Raw genomic sequence first — 21,207 nt, 5'->3', positions numbered from 1 at the left:
GACATATGGCTCAATAATTGTTGCTAACTCTACCCTCTTCCCTGCTCCACCAGCTAGAGGCGTTTGAAAGTGGGGGAGAGTAAGTGCAGTGAGTACAAAAGGGAAGGGGCGGGACTCTTCTTGTCTCCTTCCTGGAACTCTGCCAAGTTTTGGATATAAGAATGAAGAAGGGCCCATGATGGCAGTAGCTGGCTTAGAGAGGCATTCTTTGCATTCTGCAGGGAGATCATAATCTGAAGTTGTGCAATCCCAGCTTAAAATAAAGAATTTTAAAATTATAAATTCCAGAGCTTCTCATCATATACAGATAGACCCCTGTCTCCATTCATTTGCAGTGTCTCGGTTTTATTCTTGTCTTGCATGACTGCAAGATACTTTCTAACTTATGGAAATCCTGGAACAATCCTTATATTGCCTTCAGCAATAGTGTCTTATTGCTGCCCACAATATGCATTCAAAGCAATATGCAAATATGCTGAAGAATCCTTGTGCCTGCCGAAGAGAAATCATATTTTTCATATTCTTAGAAATGAAACATTCCTTTGGGCCTGTGGCGAAATGCTTCATGTACCATGAGTTAACTGTTGAGCATCAGGAATGCAACACAGCTGATTGTCTTTGATGATTGGAATGAAGAGGATTTCCCCCTTTGACCAGCAGCATTGATGCACCTGGGCAGAGCATTTGCCGTTCCTGAAAGTCTTGTTCAAGAGCAAATCAACTGTGAATTGTGGGGAAATTGTATTGCTGCTTCCTAGAAAGAGCATGGTTTATTCGTATGTTTTGATTCCCTCCTGGTATGGTGTGTATTATAAGGAGAATTCGGCAAGGCAGACAATAGTGGAGGAAGAGCTGCATTTTTCCTGGAGTCTTTTTTTGTTAAATAGCCAAAACCTTCCTCCATTCTGCTCTGCCTGTATTTTAATGCTAGCGAAATCCTATTTAAAAATACTTGTGGCCAATGTTTATTATACTGTGGTTGCAGTATAGTATGTGAGGCGGTTATTAAGTACTGTGGTTATAAATCTCTTGGAGAGCCCCACGACATTTTTACTGGCTTGTTCTGTTCTGTGTTCCTATTCATAGGATATCAATAACAAGAGTGACAGCTGACATTTCTCTTGCTAAGAGGTCTGTCCTAAATAATCCCAGCAAGAGAGCAATAATTGAACGCTCAAACACTCGGTCCAGCTTAGGTAAGATGTTCAAATGTGGTACTGCGCTCTCAGACCGGGGTGACACATGTTGCATTTGTGAATGTCTTTCCAATTTGCCCATTTTCCCCATTCTGAAGGGGGAAGCGCTGATTAACTGACAAGAAGGCTAGCCATGGAAAAGCAGGGAGCAGAGTCCTGCAGTAGCCTGAGACTCCTCTTTCTCAGCTCCAGTCACTTAGCTAATTAGTAGTCTGGTAGGAAGAATCCTCAACAGGTTGTCCTCCTCTGTTACTGCCTCAACACGCGAAACCACTCATCCCTGCTTTGCCTGAGCTTCTCAATGAGGCTAATGATATCTGTCATACCCAAGTCACAGCTGACATGAAAGGAAATGAGATGTCCACCTTTCCCAGATCCTTAGAAGGAAGCTAGATAATGATGTTCTCAGTGTGGTTTCTGCTGCCAGCTGGTGCCCAGAGTAGTCACATCCCTAAGTGGAAGTAGCAACCACCATTAATACCGTTCAGGGAGTTTAAACATGTCTTTCCTGGTGAACCGATCAGAAAGCATCCTGAAATTCACCACGATGGAGAAGAAAAAGCACTATATGTGATTAGTTCCGTCAAGCCATGCAGGAGCAAGGCTGTGGAGGATGGATTCACCAACCACAGAAGTGGGTCCAGGCCGCAGGAGAATCATATCACTCATCTCAAAAGCCTGTTTGTGGTTTCTATGGTGGCCCAGAGTGGTGTAGTCCACTTATAACTCTCTTTTGCATTCACATTCTGAGGGCAACTTGTTTACTGCCCTATTCCTCATGGACAGAGTAGGAAAGACAGGGTTTTTCTATGCCACTACATTTTTTTTTTAAAACTACTTAAATGAGCTCTGTAGGTGATAGAAAACTTTTTCTAAAATTAGGGTTTCTAAGATAGATTGCATGCCCAAATATCCCATCAAGTGTCCATTGAAGGCTATGCCAAGAATTGTGCAGGTGGAAAGAGACGAGTGTCATCTCTATTCCTGGCCTGGGATTGGCACATGGTAATTGCTCAATAAATGTTTGTTGGATGGCTGCTTTTTGAAAGAATGCTGAACCTACCAAATGGGACAGTTGTCAGCGTTTGTGAGAGCAGGATCCCAGACATCGGTGGTTCCTTCTTTAGTTCTGTATTTAGAGCCTTCCACAGACAGAGTGAAACACTCTTAAAGGCACAGTATTTTGACCTTCGGGGTGTTGATGGCAGAGTTGATGATGATAAATCAGATTAGGTAACTGACTAAAGTAGTATATCATGGGTGACAAGGATACCAAATTAGATTGAAGGTTTCTCAAATAAGCATGTGTTCTCTGTTCTCCTGTCTTCCACCCTCCTTTCCACTCCTCACAGTGCCTTTGACTCTTAACCATTCCTTCCTCTGATGTATAATGAGAGGCTAAAGGACACTTAAAAACATAAGCTAGGTTGCCTGACTTTTTCAGCCATCTTGCACCAGCCTAGAGTGTGATGGGCATTCTGTAAGGTCATTCCATATCACCTATGTAGTCACCTGTTGTCAGAGTCAGTGGAGTGGGTGCAGTGGGGTTGGTGTAAATATTGAGGAAGAAACAAGGTAGATATCAGTTCACTGGTTTTCCTTTTTACTCTGTAAAGTCATAACTCCCACAACCATTGGAGATAATTTAATGGCAGCCTATTATAATAACCACTATTTGAGCCACTTATGCCCATTTGTCTGCTTGTTAATGCACATGTGTAGATTGTTTCATCAAATGTTTATTGAACACTTGTTACTGCCATGCATTGTACCAGACTTAGGAAGTACAGACATAAATAAGGCAAAGTATCTTAGCCACAGGCAAACAGAAAAAAGGGAGTGATGGTTAAAATACTGTGTGATAATGGAATTATGAGCTAAGTACTAAAAGTGTAAAGAAAGAAGGGTAGGGAGTAAGAGGCGTCTGAGAAGACTTCACAGAAGTTCTTCTTGAGCTGGTTCTTAGGGCAGTCAAGAATGTACAAAGGCATTGACATATAAACACTGTGTGGTTGAGACACAAGTTGTTTTGTGCAGAGCATATTTAGAAAAAGGAAGTAGGGGGCATGATTTGAGAGCAACAGAAGAGACTGAAAAAATAGATCGAGGCCAGTATGTTAAGGCTTTAGTACGCCTTGCTAAAGAGACCCCAAAATAGATTCCACAAAATGTTGATTTTAAAGGATACTAATAGTATGTTTTCCGCAGTCAAATAAATTTGAAACTTATGGATTAAATAGCCGTCAGATTTCTTCACTGCAACACTTCTTAGAGGCATTAAGATAAAGAGGGTAATGTACATTTGAAATTGCAAGAGAAACTATTATAGCATGTGATATCTCCCTTGCAAAAAAAACCCTTCTTTGCATAGGCTATCTCATGAGATTAGTGATCCAGGGTACTGCCTTTGGAAAACGTTGCTTTGGGCCACAGGGAGCCATTGAAGTAGTTTAAGCCTTTGGATATAAGAGAAAGGGCACAGGTAACAGAGATGCTGGGGAGAGGTGGGTCCAGACCAGTTGTGGTCAAGTTATAGAAGTGTTCACTGAGGTCCCTCCAGGTTCATGGTCCATGACTTCTCAGAGTTCATTTGTCTGGAATAAGATCATGATAAAGCTTTGATTAGAATCAGCCTGGGTAGTCAAGATTGTTGTGTTTGGTTAAAGTTTTTCTTTAAAAGAACTGAGCTGTGTAGGTAAATATGTCTTTCTCACACGTATAATTTATTCATTGTATTCCATATACATATTATCCCAATATTGGACCCACTCCAGTATATAGGGTGGACCTCTGCAGCCTCCTGGCCTGCTCTGCCCGAGTACCTCTCTGTTGATACCTATTGCCCAAGTTTTGTTTTGGTTAAGCTGTAGGTGTGCCTGCCCTTGGTGCTTTCACTGCGCTTTCACTGCCAGGCCCGGGTTCAACCCCTGGTCCAGGAACTAAGACCCCTCAGGCTGCGTGGCGTGGCCAAAAAAACTCCCAAAAAACACCACACTTGCCTCATGGCTGGTGCAAAGTAAATAAGGCCCAGGTGTCTCTGAATTATTTACACAGAGACTCAGAGTGCCACACGGGTTCTTTGTACTGGCGCAGTCTACTTTGCGTCACTGCCTTTTTGCTACTTCAGAAAATATTGTATTCAGATTTTAAGTTTAAAGCAAGATAGCCTTGTTCTAGTACAGTCCTGGCCAGGAGTTACCTTAAACCAGTGGCAGTTTAATGAAAAAAGAAAAAAAAAAATGAAACTTACTACAATAAAAATAAACTTTACTTTCCAAACTTCTCTCATTAAAAAAATCTTTCTGTTTCTGACATGAATAAAAAGGGACAAGTAAGTTGTTTTTACTAATAAATGTAGAAAGTATTTCAGAATTTTGCAAATAAGCCAAATTGTCCAGATTCTTTACATTAATATATGAAAACTAGTCACCTTTCAGAGCAACATGAAATCTTTCAGGATATTGGTATTGGATAATATGAAAAATGATAGATATGTTGCTTTTTTTTTTTACTTGAACAATAGAAATTTGTCTTCTCAGAGTCTGGAGGCTAGAAGTCTAAGATCGAGGTATCCACAGGGTTGTTTCCTTCTGAGGACTGTGAGGAGGAAGGTGTTCCATGCCTCTCTGCTAGTTTCAGTTGGTTTGCTGGCAATCTTTGGCATTCCTGTCTTGTAGAAGCATCACCCCAGTCTCTGCATCCATCTTCACGTGGTGTTCTCCTGTGTGTGTGCCTGTCTCCAAATTTCCCCTTTTTATAAAGACACCAGTCATATAGGAGTAATTCCCACCCTAATGACCTCATTTTAACTTGATGATCTCTGTAAAGACGATGTCTCAAAAATAAGGTTACATTCTGAGGTACTGAGGGGTTAAGACTTCAACATATGAATTTAGGGACGATATAATTCAACCCATTATAGGAGGGAAATCAGAGAACATGTTGAGAGTCAGAAGTTGAACTGAACAGCCTCTACTGGGTTCTAATGACTCTTTAAATTCATACTTCTTATACAGATCATGCATTGAACACCAGTGGTTTTGTGGGAAATAAGAATTTTATGCTATTAGCAAAGCCCTAGAAAATAGAGTTACATGATAGTTTTGAGCATTCATGATCCCACACACCCTGTCAATCTGTCTGGTTATGGAAGGGAGAATTTTTGGTGGGTAACATGAACTTGAATTTATACTGAATAAGCAAAACAAATCACGGGATTCTGGTACAAACTCTTTTCAATGAGGATATTTAGAGCAACATCAACTTTTTCCTAGGCCATCTTGGAAATAATTTAAATTAGGTAGCTTTGTCTACTCTATGTAATTTGGATAAGATTACAACATTGGTAAGTCATGCTATAGCCAAAAATGAAAATAAGCAAAAAGCAAACAAGATCGTCTCTCTTAAAATTAAATAGACTAATTCAGACTGTGGACATGATCAATAAATCAGGTGATTTATAAAAATTTATATTAAAAAGCTTTTTATATTTCAGAAAGCCATATTATATTTTTATAGATAATCTGCTTAATTTTTGCTTAAAAAATAGCTGGATTGCTTTTGACATTGAAAATAACTAGATTTTTCATTTGACCAGATTCATGCACAGATTCAGGTCAGTTGGCTATTACAGCAAGCCAAGTAGATTTGCATCTAAATGCATTGTGGCACTTTAATATAATTGATCTTAGGTTGTTTTTTGTTTTTTTATTTTAATACTGAAGATAATTATGCCTTAGAACAAGTCCACTGGCCCTAACACTTGAATGAAGACTTAGCAATATGCTAGTTGTTAAGAGTAGATCCAGAACATTTAACAGGGATACAAAAATGTGCATATCAGTCAAAATAGATGAGTTGTGAGATGTTAAAAAACATATCCATAAAATATTTATATGGAAGTTGTTGATTGGTAGGCGTATTTCAGCATAATTTGCTTTCCATGTGATGTTGCTTGGCACATGTATTTCGATTGCTTCCTAAAATGTAGTTGCAGCTTCTATAGCTAAAATAAAAGTTCTTTAGAACAAAAGCACAATCAAAACCAACATAGCTATGTAAATAGCTAAATATTAGGGTGAGCATAAGAAGCAAATCAAGAGAGCCTTCTCAGTTTTTTCCACCAACTCTTTGGTTTTATGTAAAACTCAACCCATCTCTCTTTAGAAAAGATCTTAAGTTAGATAGGACTATGAAAATTCAAAATGTTCTGTTTTGCAATGTAGGCTAACATCTGAAAGAGGTACTATTTTTTAAATATAGGAACTAATTAATAAAAATACCATGACCTGTTATTTGATATTTCTCCTTTTAGCGGAAGTACAAAGTGAAATTGAAAGAATCTTTGAGTTGGCAAGATCTTTGCAACTGGTTGTTCTTGATGCAGACACCATCAATCACCCAGCACAACTTATAAAGACTTCCTTAGCACCAATTATTGTTCATGTAAAAGTCTCATCTCCAAAGGTAATCAGCTCATTTCTGTCTTAAGGGTTAGAAGCTTGTTTCTTCTGAAATATTTTTTGCTCTGTGCATTTTTGTTAGTGGGCAAGGAGAATGTCTTGTTGAGACCCTTTTAATGAGCAGTTTTTAATTCACCTGTACTGTACAGGTTCTAGAAATTTTGAGATAGCACATAAAGAATTGTTTATTCCTTCAAGAAGCTCAGTGTCTATTGTGGTTCCCAAACTGGGCAGTTATGCAAGAGTATAATAAAAACAAAAAGAACTAAGGTGAGGAAAAGTAAAGTCTGGCTTTTCAGAGACTTTAGGTTCTATCTTGGTAAATCTCTTAGGTAATATTGATTCTTGTATCACTTATGTTCTCGCCCCAGTTGAGAAAGTACATAGTTCAAGAAGTACATATATATGTAAAGCAATTATACTCCAATAAAGATGTTAAAAAAAAGTACATATATATTTATCATATAAGTCAAACATCACTGTATAAAATCTCTCATGGAAACTTTATAGACCCTTAATTTGTGCTTAGGTTGGGTTCTTCAAGGAGTATCGTTGTTCTGTGGTTAAGCACAATGTCATATCTGCCATGTATCTTTATGCCAATGGGGGAGATAAAGAAAAAGTGACACAGCCTCAAAGTGGTCCCTTTTGACTTGGGTGTTCTTTGATTTTAAAAAGTGGTGATGGGCCAGGGCGGTAGTGGGGGGAGAGATAAATTGGAAGATTGGGATTGACAGATACGCACTACTATATATATAAAATAGGTAACTAGTAAGGACCTACTGTATAGCATAGGGAACTCTACTCAATACTCTGTAATGGCCTATATGGGAAAAGAATCCAAAAAAGAGTGGATATATGTATATGTATAACAGATTCACTTTGTTGTACACCTGAAACTAACAGAACATTGTAAATCAACTATACTCCAATAAAAATTAAAAATAAATAAATTTTAAAAAATAGATTATGCATTTATAAAAACTAAGAGTACAATGAGATTGCTTTTAAAAATAAATATCGAAATTTGAAAAAAAAAAGTGATGATGGGGAATTCCCTGGTGGTCCAGTGGTTAGGACTCCATGCTTCCACTGCAGGGGGCATGGGTTCAATCACTGGTCGGGGAACTAAAATCCCTCATGCCACGTGGCGTGGCCAATAAATAATTAATTAGATTTTAAAAAGTGATGATGTTCTAAAAAGTTAATATGAAATGGATACCCTTGGGAGGTACTACCTTAACAATCAACTTCTTTTCAGTGGCCCTAGGAGTGCATTTTCTTGCTTAAATGCCAATTCAACTTCCAGCCAGAACAGGGGTCTCCTCTCACAGGTAGAGAATGTGCCCTTCCCAATGCTTCTGAGCTTCTCAGCCTTCCATCTCTACAGGCACTGGTTCTGTGCAGGATGAGCTTGGGAATCCTGACCAAACCAGGACCTTTGGGGAATCATTAAAATCGATTGAAAATGCCTTGAGCACTTGGAGTCTCTTTGACCCAGAACTGAAGGGGATTCAAGCATCCTTACTGCAGTGGAATAGATTTCAACCCCTCTCGCCCCAGTCACCGTGGGCTCCATAAGTGCAGGAACGGGGACTCCTGTGGATATATGTGCTGAGATATCATTGAGCCTCATAGATTAGTAGTAGTTGGGGGGAAGGGTCTTACTTCAGCTAAAAAAAATATTAAGGGAAAGATGAGTATATGGAAAAATGCAGTTACAGCAGTGCCCAAAAGACATAGGTACATCCCTGGTTTATACGTAGCAATACACCAGTACAGATGTTCTGCCTAGATGTCGATCATGAAATTGTCCTTTAATGTAAGATTAGACTGGAATGCCTTAATTATCAGTGACACAAAGGGTCAAATATATGTAACTCTTATATTTATCTGACATTGAGATAGTGAACCAAAATATTACTGAACTAAATTTGGACATAAATGACCTGGTACAGATCAGTGCCTGCACTTTTGCAGGGCTCTCGTTGAAATCTCTGGGTAAAATCTAGGGTGGGAACTCCAGATCCCACCAAGACCTCACATGGAGCGAGAATAGGATGAACATGTCAAATCCACTATAACTGAAAGCTAGTGTAAGTGGCTGATGTCATTACAGAGTTTATATATATATATATGTGTATATATATATATATATATATACACATATATATATATATATGACTTGTTATATTGTATTTCCTCCCTATTAATACTCAGGCTAAATAGACTATGAAAAAAGGTCTGGATTTATTTGGTTTTCTTTCAGCTCATTGACAGTATCTCAGATTCATGTCTTCTTCTATCAGGTTTTACAGCGGTTGATTAAATCTAGAGGAAAGTCCCAAAGTAAACACTTAAATGTTCAACTGGTGGCAGCTGATAAACTTGCACAATGTCCCCCTGTAAGTACAATCATTTTTTTGTCTTAATCATTCTTGACTAGTTAGGAGAGGTTGGTAGGTTTTGTTTTTATCATATTAGCATTGTCATTTTTATTCTAGAACGGTCACGATGATGGTATGTTGTCATATATCTAAAGGATTTCTTGGAACAAACTGCTGCTGTCATGTTGGCTTACCCAGGCATCCAGAGCTGTGTGGTGTCTGCCACGTAATAGGAAATGAACTTGGTGTCCAGGGTCTGATGTCCTTACTGCCACCTTGATTGCCTTGCAAACAGTCAGCAAACTATTTAATGCAGTCATGTGGACACTTTTATGAAAAGAAAACAACAAATAAAACATACTGATTTGACTCCTTTAACTTTTCTGACAGAAAGTTCCTAGAGGCATAATAGATTATGACATTGAAAATTGAGAATTTATTAGAACTAGAAGAGCCCTGTGGTTATAGCAGATGAAAAGGTCAGGGTTAAGTAAGATGAAAAACCATATTAGAGCAACTTTTCTTCTAATGCCATTACCAGAAAACAGCTGCTGAGTTCAAAGCTGAGCAAATGGCGAGGAGGTGGGGGGGTAGGGGTGGTAACTGCTACCGTGTGGGTCACCAATGTCTACACCTGCTCGACTGACTTACTATTTCTGTGCCTGTGTTTCTCTGAAGGAAATAACTGTTTTTCCTACTGATTTAATTCACTAGATTTTGTTATATGCTTATGTAAGGATCATTCATGCTCTGTGGAATCATAAAATTCAATTCAAGTGTTTAGAGAAGCAACACAGCATAGCTGTTAAAAGTACAGACTCTGGATCCAGACTGCCTGGGTTCAAATCCATACTAATCTACACTAAGGATTACATCCCTAGTTATGTAATCTTGAGCAAATACCGACCTCGTTGGTTTGGTGTAAAGTGTCAATGAGTGAATGTGTAGTAGAGCTCTTAGAACAGTACCTAGCACATAATAAGCACCTTCTAAGTGTTTCTGTTATAATTACTGGATGTACTTTGTGCTGTGCCATGCCTACCTGTCAGGCTCTGCAAGGATCTGTGCCTGTCTGGTTCACTGTTGTGTCTCAAGTTCCTATCATACTAGGCCCACGATAAATATCAAATGAATGAAAGGATGTACAGGCAATAAGAGTACAGGGTAAGAATAAGGATGTACAGGCAATGCGTTCTTTTATTAGATGCTTACAATGGGCCAGACACTGTGCTAGGTGCTTTATACAGATTATCTCTAACCCTCACAGTTACTATCTCTAACCCTCACAGTTACTTAGTAAGGTAGGGCAGTATTATCCCCATTATATAGTTGAGGTGACTGAAGACAGAGAGGTTAAGGGATTTCCTTAAGGTCACACAGCAAATTAGGATTAGATTTAGATCTGTCTGGCTCCGAAGCCAATTTTCTCCCCAATCGAACCCACCTATTCACACACACACACACACACACACACACACGCACACACACACACACACACACACACACACACACACCCCTGGTTATCTGCTTGCAGATAATTTGGATAGCCCGGAGTCTGGAGTCCTATTTTAAGTCTAATTGTAGTTAGACAGACGCATTGCTGACTATTGAAGTCCACTTACACAATGGAATGTATGATTAAAGCACTGAGCGAATATAGGAGAATGTATTACCCAGTCCCTGACTCTAATGCCTCCCAGTTGAAGGAAGCTAACCTTTTTTTAGCAGCTACCAAAAGACAGGAACTATGCTATTGTTTCCAATTTTTAGAACAGTTTTCTAAGGATAGTTATATCAGTTTGGGTCTTCTGGGAAGCAGACACTTAAGTGGAATTCAAAGTACAGATTTATTAGGGAAAATGCCTATGAGAGGAAAAAGGGAACAGGGACAGAACTGGCAGGGACAGCCTTCAGACCTGATGTAGTTCTGACTCTGTGAAAGGAAAAGGGGAAGGAAAAAGTGGGTAGGAGGAGCCTCAGACTGTGATGTAGCCTTGAGAAAATCTCCCACTTGGAGCTGGGGACTTCCCAGAGCACTAGAGGAGCCTCATGTTGGACATAAACATTTAGGCTCTAGTCCACGTGCTGTGCTCAGGTGGTGGCTGGGAGCAGCCTGGGGAGAGCAGGTCCTTGCTTGAATGCCCTGGTGGATCCCGAAGGCGCAGCAGCCCAGGGCTGTGCTGACTGCACTCAGCACAGCAGGTTCTCACTCCAGGGGAAGTCTCGGCATGCACCTCTATGACCGCCACAGTAGATAATACTATCCTTACTTCCTACAGGAGAAAGCTAAGTCCCCACTAAGAAATTTGTTGGAGGTCACAATTAATTGTTAATCAACTGTGCTGCAATATAAAAATTAAAAAAAAATAAGTGGGCCCCAAGATTCAACTGCTTTGTCTGACTCCAGCAAAGCTCTGTCCACCGTACTGCTCCACTGGTACACATAGCTGTGTAGTGTAGATGGATCTCTGGCCCCCAACTTCGATGTGCAAGAAATGGCTCATTTTCTACTTTGACCCCTTAGCCCACTGGGCAGGCAGGATGTTTAGCCAGGCTTGCAGCTGCCTTTACCCTAATCCAGGGCGGGCTGAACAAAGACAAAGGGTGGGGCTGGCGGGAAGTTGAGGGAGTGAGGGGGAGAGTTCCAATGCAGACAACCTATTCATTGACCAAATCCACGTGGTCCTTAAGGATGGAGGCTGTGCTGCATCAGACCTTATCGGGAACAGGGGCTCTTTGGCAAGGCTGGGAGACTCATAGCCCCTCCTCTCTGGGACATTGGCAAGAGAGCTCCCTTCTCTTCTCTGTCTGAGAGAGTGGAGGTATCTTCCTTTTTCCCCCCTCTTGTCACTATTAAAGGAACTCTCTGCTTTTGTTGTATCTAAAAGCATCCTCACCTTCTTTTGTTTCCAGAGGCAGTTAGCACAAAATGTTTCCAACCAATTTAGGCTTTGGGGACACAAAATCCTGAAGGAGAAATGGAGAGCTGGCAATTTCCTGCCACAGACACCTCCCTCCCCCACCAGACAAGGAAGCACAGACCCTCCCACCTGCTTAAAAGGCGGAAAATGAAGAGGGAAGGTACAAAAGGAAAAACACGGATTCATAGCTCAGATCTCATTGGCCGTGTCTGAGTTCACTTATGTAGAGATCCACACTGTGAGGGCAGCGCTGGTTCTGTGAGGTCCCAGACGTGGCGCTAAGATCTGTGGGAGTATGGGGAAGCAGATCTGGGGGGACTTGAGGGCAGTTAGGCCTGTGTAATTTCATTTGACACAGTGATCAGACTCACCCAACAGGAGGAAGGCATTTCACACATCTGCTCAAATGCAAATGCTGAGAGGAATGGGACGGCTTTCTAAGTAGAGAGCTTGTCTCTAATTGCCTTCGGTTGGTGGCAGGGATGCGGGTGGAGTGGGCTCTAGGACCTGATGTCAGGTGTCATGGAAGGAATCTCCTCTGGTGAAGCCTGAAAGCTATGGTAGCTAACATCCCTTCCCAACTCTGACACTCTGATTCTATCTAGATTTTGGAAGTGATCAGCACAGACATGTTATTGAAATCATGAGGGTTTAGAGCCCAGGGAAAAGGAGAGTATAAGCATAAGCAGAAGATATATCAAGTCAAGTAATATGCTTATTGTTTCAAAACATGATTAAGATGTTTCACAGAATGACATGTGGGCACGTCTGAAGACGTGGTATCCATGTCTCCATATGGTTAAACCAGACAAACTCAAATATTTAGTCATTTCAATTCTGTGTAGCTCACCTACAATCAACCTTCTTGGCGAGAACTAAAATACACTCAGCAAACATTATTTAAGCTTTAGGCCTGTTACCTTGCTAGGTGCTAGAGAGACAAAGGCACGTTCCTGCCTTCAAGGAGCAGATAGTCTAAAAAGGTTCCATTGGTTGAGTCAACTCTTGGCAAACAATTTGTTAGGTCATAAATATCCTTGCAGGGCTTCCCTGCTGGCGCAGTGGTTGGGAGTCCGCCTGCCGATGCAGGGGACACGGGTTCGTGCCCCGGTCCAGGAGGATCCCACATGCCGCGGAGCGGCTGGGCCCGTGAGCCATGGCCTCTGGGCCTGCGCGTCTGGAGCCTGTGCTCCGCAATGGGAGAGGCCACAACAGTGAGAGGCCCGCGTACTGCAAATAAATAAATAAATAAATAAATAAATATCCTTGCAGATACTACTTTATAAATCTTTTTTAGATTAAAAGAGAAATTTAGATCAGGGTTTCTCCACAATTGACACTGTAGGTTGAATAATTTTTTATTATAGGGACCTGTCCTGTATGTACATTGTAGGATTTTAGCAGCATCTCTGGCCAGTAACAAACCCCAAGTTGTGGCAACGAAAAATATCTTTAGACGTTGTCAAATGCCCCTTAGTGAAAAACGTCACTCCTGGTTGAGAACCACTGGTTTAGATGAATATCTGCACAAGTTTTGGTTAATAATGTTATAAGAAGTCTCAGTAAGTGATTCCTTGAGATGCATTTCAGGTGAATTGAACTTGTTCCTTTTTAATTTGATCTTTTTATGAGAATGAGTTTATTAACATTTATTCCTAATAATTAGTAGAGAAAATAACTTGTGTCTTATTAAAATTGATGTATTATAGCTGCTGAGACAGTTGATAGTTGAGTATGTATACAGTACCTGTTACATCTGAAATAGCTGGAACCAAGAAAAGATACGTGCACTGAAATGCACATAATACTGTGAGCTGCCTTAGGATGTGTCCTCGTGTCAGGAATCTCCAACAGCCTCATGCACTGCGAAGGCAGCTTTACCCTGTCATTATTTCAGCAGGGTAAACACTTCCTTGTTTATATAATTGGTTCGATAACCTGGAATTCTAAACAAGCAGTCTGGATAAGCAAGGTTACCTTGTATTTAATATTTTCTAAACACTTTACATTATTAAACATGTTCATTTAATATTGCTTGAATAGCATTTGTAATGCTAAGAAGGAATTGTACACTCTATTTTGGCATTCACGAAAAAAATCTTTGGATTATAAAAACCAGTAGTAGTCTCAAAATGTATCTGCATTTGTCCCTACCCTACTTCAAGACCAGAATTATCATTTTCATCCAAAGACGGGTGATCACTGTGTCATTTTAGTTCCTCTAGGAGAATTTGCAACTTGCTAAATTGGCCACTGTGTCTCCAATCTGAAAAGTCAGCAAATTACACTGGTGGAATCTCACATTGCTAAGAAATTAAAGGCGACAGTCTTTAGAAAGGGAAGTCTAAAAGAGTACTGAAAAAAGTTGACTCTATAGCCAGAAAAAAGAACTCAGGGACTATTGAAGCAAAAAGGGAACTTGGAAAGCACCCTGTGTAGTATTTCCTGGAGTGCGTTCTTCCCACTACAGGTTCCATATGCAATGTCAACGGGTGGAAAGCACTTTGGTACCAAAAATGTTTGAGAAAACACCTAAGTAAACAAACGTAGACTGGTTTCTTTACAACAAGAGCCTTAATGTGCTAATGAGCATTTTATATCTCCATTAAGATATGTCGTGTACAGTGCTTCCCCTGAATTTTGACTATAGAACTGTGTTTCATGGCACAGTTCTAAGGAAAGTCTCATGTTACAAATGAGGGGACTGAAACCAAGAGAGGTGAACTGGCTTTCCAAAGGTCATGCACCTTGGGCAAAGCCAGGGTAAGATCTCTGTCTCCTCATCTAGCAAGACTTTAGAGAGTGAATGGCAACAGACGGGCTATTATGTATTCTCCTGTAGAGAGAATCATGGGTTTCATGGGTGAGGCTTCTTCTAAGAGTGGGGTCAGCAAACTTTTTCAGTAAAGAGCCATATAGTAAATATTTTAGGCTTTGTGGGCCATGTGGTCTTCTTCACAAAACTACACAACTCTGCCTTGGTAGCAGGAAAGCAGCCACACACAGTATGTAAACAAATACAAGTGTTCCAGTCAAATTTTGTTTATAGAAGCAGGAGGCAGGCCCAATGTAGACAGCCCACCAAAGTTGCCATCCTTGTTCTAGGACAAGGTTCTGGTTACCTATTTCTGTGCACCGAACTACCCCAAAACTTAGTGACTTCAAATGACAACCACTTGGTGGTACTCAGCTGGTGGCTGACCTGGTCCCTTAGCAGGAATGGTTGGAAGGCTGGGCTCAGCCAGCTCCTCTCCCTCTCCGCGTGGTCTCAGGGCTCTTCCAAGAGATCTTTCCAACAGGAATATGAGCTTCTTACATGGCAGCTCCCAGGGCTCCGAGAGCAAGTATTCCACTCCCTTTAACTTAGATACTGGGCTTGGATATTGGCTCAGTATCACTTCCACAGCCTTCTGCTAGTCAAGGGAACGTAGAGGCTGCTCAGATGCAAGGAGAGGGGACATAAACCCTCCGTCTCTATGCAGGGAGTGTCAAAGAACTTGTGGCCATTTTTAATCTGCCACAGACAGAAAGATGAGCTGGGAGGATGGGCTACTGAATAGTTCTACTCTGGAAGAGGGAGGGACTTTCCTTCATTGCCTGCTCTGGATTCACAAAAGAAAAGTTGGGATAGGGCTTCCCTGGTGGCGCAGTGGTTAAGAATCCGCCTGCCAATGCAGGGGACACGGGTTCGATCCTTGGTCTGGGAAGATCCCACATGCCGTGGAGCAACTAAGCCTGTGCGCCACAACTACTGAGCCTGTGCTCTAGAGCCCGCGAGCCACAGCTACTGAACCCGTGTGCCTAGAGCCCGTGCTCCGCAACAAGAGAAGCCACCTAAGTGAGAAGCCCGCACACCACAACGAAGAGTAGCCCCCGCTCGCTGCAACTAGAGAAAGCCCGCACGCAGCAGCAGAGACCCAACGCAGCCAAAAATAAATAAAGAAATTTATATTAAAAAAAAAAAAAGTTGGGATGCAGAAAGAAAAGGAGTTTGTGAGACTAGAACCCATAAGCCCTTTTCATATATGTAGTTTTATATGACCAGCCTGAATTTGCATTTGGAATAGCCTTCTGTACACTATAGTGTTGGATTTCATTTTGCTTCTACCAGGTATTGGTGCCCTTTTCCTTTTCAGAGAAGTTGAAAATAGTACATTTTAAGAAGCGCAAAGTTCAAATTGCCCCAGTACTGTGGTCACAAGAGCTACGTAATGCATGGTGAGAAAAGCAGATAGGCAGACAATTGAATATATAAATGAAATGTAATCCTTTCATCCTACTTAGCTACAAGCTGGTTTGTGTTACCAAAAGCTCACCCTGGTTCTTTGAGCTCTGTAATTTTTCTGTGCGTATAAAATGACATTGACCGCTCTGTCTGCTAGAGGGGAGTGTGTCTCCTCCACAGTCTTGCAACCCTCTAACGTTACAGTGACCATGGTCATTCTCTTCTGTCACTCTTCATTTTCCATTGCTGAATGGACTCAGATTTATTAAACACAGGAACTCTGAAGTGAGTGGGTGCTCAGTATCCTATCACAATAGTATTGCTACCATGGTAGTAATTTTCCACCGCCCTTTTCCAGTAATTTTATTTAAATTATTTAGAATTGTGTGAATTCACCTACCTGAAACGCCATCCCCATTGGTGCATTCATTATTACAGAGCCTCTGGATGGCATAGTTTAATTCACAACATTACTTTTGAAAAAAGAGAATAATTGATTTCAGATGTTTCCTTCATGAAACAAGGCCACATGGGATCTAATTTCTCTCAGTCCTAAAGCGACTACTCTTGCAGGAATTTCAGCCACCCAACTTAGATATACCGAGTTAGGGATACTTCAGTACTATGATGTAAAGCATTGGATTAATATGGACTTAACAAAAACACTGGGTGCCTTTTCTGCAGACAGTAGCATGGGTAAATGTTGTTATAATCTTTGAAGAATAAGAGTGAACAGGATGGGAGTTCCCTGGCGGTCCAGTGGTTAGGACTCAGAGCTTTCACTGTCATGGCCCCAGATTTAATCCCTGGTCAGGGAACTAAGATCCCATAAGCCACACAGCGTGTCAAATAAATAAATAAATAAAAAGCAGGACCATCTTTAAAAAAAAAGAACGGACAGGATGGATGGGTGTGGTGAGAAAAATGTGGTTGGTTTCAGAATGAATGTCACGGATCATTAAAAGAGAGGAACTAGAGGGGATCAAAGTCACTGTATTCTTTGCCTTCATGTTTTCCCCACCCATCAGTGTCAGGAATTCTGATTGTCTTTCCCTTTTGGCTCATTAAAGTGGAAACTGTGCCTGAAACTAACTGCTAGAGCCCCATGATACTGGTAGGCTTTCCTTTATCCCCATGAGATCTCCTAAATCTTTCAAAATCCCTTTAACTTAGTTTCCTATCACTAGTTGACCAGTGAGTTGAGTACTCAGGAATTCAAAAACTTTAATGATATAAAGAATACAGTTTTAATATGAAAGAAACATTGGTTGGTTATTTTATAATTAGCATTGCATATTTGCCATTCAGCCATATTATTTCACTGAATAGTACTTGCCGGTCTTTTTTTTTTTTTTTAATGGTGGCAGATTTAGGAGCTCTATATTCCAATAACAAAGAAGTAAAAGTATGCTCACCCCTATTATTTCTTTTTTCCACTTAGAAATAGGAAAGATGCCCCATATGAGGTTTTATCTCTGCACAACAAATAAATGTAAAGCAATGCATATACCATGGGAGAGTTTGTATATATTTAATCCCCTGGCTAGCTAATATTCAGTAATGCACCAACTTTTTTAAAAAGTTAAGATTAAACTGCAAAATTAACTTCTAAGTTTTATAAACTTTTTATTTTAAAATGTTTAATAACAACTCCTAGATAAAACATATAAGAAATTATGTTTGTTTTAATGAAATTCTCCCTCTTTGCTAGAAAGTATATATTTCACAGTCATAAAGAAAGACGTGCCCACTCTCTCTATATCTTCCCTCCCAAGAGAATGTAAAAGAAATAAATGGAACCTGTTCCAGTTGTCAGTGTAGGAACTGAAATGTGCTCCATTTTTTCTAAAAACTAGGGTGACTGACCATTCCATTTCTCCCCAGTTTTCCAGATTTTGGCACTGATAGTCCCAAGTACCCAGAAACACTCAGTCCCCGGCAAACCAGGTTGGTTGGTTGCTCTAATTCAGGTGCCTTCCTTAGGAACGTTTGTGATACTCTATGAATGAAGAACTAGACAGATCTTTAAATACTTAAAAAAAATTTTAAAAGCTATTGCAGATTTTCTTCATTCCCATTTTATTCAGCTTCAATCTTTCCCTTTCTTCCCTGTCATTTTTGTTCTCTGGACCACTGGATAAGCTAGAGGTATGTTTTTCACTCTTGTTATTTCTAATGCTTTAGTTTTTCATTTTTCTGAAAGAGGTTGTCCAGAAAAGGGACCTACTCTGCCTGGTTTTCTGGTGATTTGTTTTGACTCCTCTGTTCACTCCTTATTTACTTTGGAAGCCACATTATTTCTGCCCACCTCAGCTGAAGAAAATACCCCATCACAAAATGTCAGAGGCGCGTGCTGTGTCTGTACGGTGCTTTGAAAACAGCTCAGCGTTACCCTTATCTCCGGCAGTCCCAAGAGCATGGTATCACTGAGTGGGTAATTGTTCACTGCCTGTGACTGTCCCATTACCCACACCCTCTTCTCCTGATTAGATAGCTCTCTGCATCTATATCCCATGCTGGAGGCTTCACGTATTACACGGTAAGGAGCTAGCTAGGCTTGAACATTTTTTTTTAAATAAATTTATTTATTTTATTTATTTATTTTTGGCTGCGTTGGGTCTTCATTGCTGCACCGGGGCTTTCTCTAGTTGTGGCGAGCAGGGTCTACTCTTCGTTGGAGCACTCGGGCTTCTCATTGTGGTGGCTTCTCTGTTGCAGAGCAGGGGCTCTAGGCGCGCAGGCTTCAGTAGTTGTGAGCATGGGCTTCAGTAGTTGTGGCACACGGGCTCAGTAGTTGTGGCGCGTGGGCTCAGTAGCTGTGATGCAGGGGCTCAATTGCTCCGCGGCATGTGGGATCTTCCCAGACCAGGGCACAAACCCATGTTCCCTGCATTGACAGTCAGATTCTTAACCACTGTGCCACCAGGGAAGCCCAAACTTTTAAATTTATGAAAAATTGGCAAAGATGGTTTGCATAATTCATTCGGCTGCTTTTCGTTGAATTTCTCTTTGTATAATTAAAAAAAATTTTTTTTCTCCCTTATCCTCATTTCCTAACACTCTGGTCTAATCAGCTGTGTTATTTCCTAAAGAGTTGAAAAGAAAAATTGTCACAGATATCCAGGCTGTGAGATTCCTCCTAGTTGGAAATAAGCCGCATATGTCAGTATTCATTCAGAGGCTGAAATTTGCTTTGCTCTGTGCTTTTGAAAGCCTAAAAGCAATTTCAGATCATCTTCTATCATATAGCTGTCTTTTTAGCAGTGCAAAAGCTTAGTTTCCTAGAAACGATTGAGGCTTCAGCAAACAGCCATGTGCTGATATATACAAATTCGATCCATTGGCAAAGAGAAGTACTTTATTAAAACTACTTGTAATTAAGTGTATGTTTAATTGTGTCTGAAGCCCTGACCATGTAACATGTGGAACAGCCAGGGAGATTAAAAAAACTCTTTCAAATAACACTCTGCAATGAGGGCTGCTTACCTTGTTTTACCCTCTCCGGACTTTGCAATCCTGGCTGTAATAGTTAGAACCCCTCAGTCCAAGTGTCCCTGGAGGGTTCATTAACTTGGGACCTTATGAAAGCAAGGAAATGACGTGTTGAGATTACACATTGTTGAGATCCCACATTAAAGAATGAGATCTACCTAATTGAATTATACAGTTAACATAAATAACACTATGTAAACAGCAGACTCCAGATCAAATAGAATTTGTGGACGATTTTAGCCTGGATTGGCCGACAGAGTGGTCCCTTGTTCCATTGCTGCGCGGTTTCCTCTTTCTTCTTCCTGTGTCATCTGTCTGAGTCTGTGCACGCCCTTTGGGATGGGGCTGTTCTCGTTCCACTCAAGTTAGCACTGCAGTGCTATCAGAGGATGCAATGTGTGTATCAGAGCATTAGGGACATTTCTCAGAGTCTCTGTTTGTAACTGTTGACGGCTTAGATTAATGGGGGGAGGGAGCTTTTGATTGCAGGAGACAGACACTCCCTTGATTTGCTTTAGTGGAAAGAGGATTTATTGTAAGGATGTATGTTGACTGACACTGTAGGAACTAGCTGTTTTCCTGTTCTCTCATGGGCTCTATCGTCTCTTCCATTGTGTCTTTGCTCCTCTTTGTTTTTTCTCTTCCCTCTACAGATAGAATTCTTTGACTTATAATTTTCTCTCCCTCATAAATTTAACTTTCACATATCTCTCTGGGCCTCCTTCTAAATCCAGAACTTTAAGCTGCAGCTCTGAACATTCACTGGCTCAGTCTCTGTCGTTCTGAATTAAAGTCCTGGTCTGATGTAGGGTATTATGGATTTTAATACTTGTCTCTCCCCCGAGACTGGATGCTTCTTGAGCATAGGGATGAAGTCTGTTTTCTTTGCCACAGTATACCCACAATGCTTAGCACAGAATAGGTACCGAGTAAACACTTTATGAATGAATAAAATATGCAAAAACCCATCTGAAATCCACTAATAAGTGTTCTTGTGGGGGAATGGTTTCTACATGACTTCAACTGGCTGAGTCTTCTCAAACACCAGTCGGTTTAGGCTGAAGCCACCTTATTTCTTTCCTAGTTGCTAAACGTATCTCACTGCTCCAAGGACTTTGAAACTGCTTTGCAAATTAGGGTCAAAATATTCAGTAAAGATCAACGTGATGAAGACATTCAAGGAGTTAATGTTGGGAGAGAGATTGTTTCCATGGTGACTTCTGCTCCAGGGAGCCCTCGTGCTGATAAGAGTGAGTCAGCTGACCCACCACCAACTCAGAGTCATCCAATTGTTACAAACCTACGGTCCACCTGCCGCATCAAGCGTTGATGGCAGTAACCCTGTTTTTGATTCATTACTGGGAGCTCCTTCTTTGGGTAAAATGAGCTTGTAAAAGCAGGTGGAAGTGGTGCAAGAGGGAAGAAGTGGATTCAGAGGCTGAAAGTCAGGGGTGTGCTTTCACTTACCCATGGAATGGCTTTTCTCTTTATGAGGTGCCACGGTTATCTGACTGTCCCTCCAGG

At 40.8% G+C, this 21,207-nt stretch overlaps 1 protein-coding gene across 2 annotated transcripts in view; it reads left to right on the top strand.

Moving 5' to 3' along the window:
- CACNB4 (calcium voltage-gated channel auxiliary subunit beta 4) overlaps window positions 1-21,207 on the top strand; it is a gene marked incomplete at its 5' end in the record, with an annotated part of 266,603 nt that overhangs the window by 240,429 nt on the left and 4,967 nt on the right. For both annotated transcript variants that reach the window (XM_079924005.1, XM_079924006.1), the window contains 3 exons: window positions 1,087-1,196; window positions 6,511-6,662; window positions 8,968-9,063. In XM_079924005.1, coding sequence (XP_079780131.1) covers window positions 1,087-1,196; window positions 6,511-6,662; window positions 8,968-9,063 — 358 coding nt within the window. The remainder of the gene's footprint in view (window positions 1-1,086; window positions 1,197-6,510; window positions 6,663-8,967; window positions 9,064-21,207) is intronic.

Source organism: Stenella coeruleoalba (genome assembly GCF_951394435.1).
Source record: "Stenella coeruleoalba genome assembly, chromosome: 6".
NCBI classification, from domain to species: domain Eukaryota; kingdom Metazoa; phylum Chordata; class Mammalia; order Artiodactyla; family Delphinidae; genus Stenella; species Stenella coeruleoalba.
The sequence above is the reverse complement of the archived record's forward strand: the minus strand, read 5'-3'. Positions and strand labels throughout refer to the sequence as shown.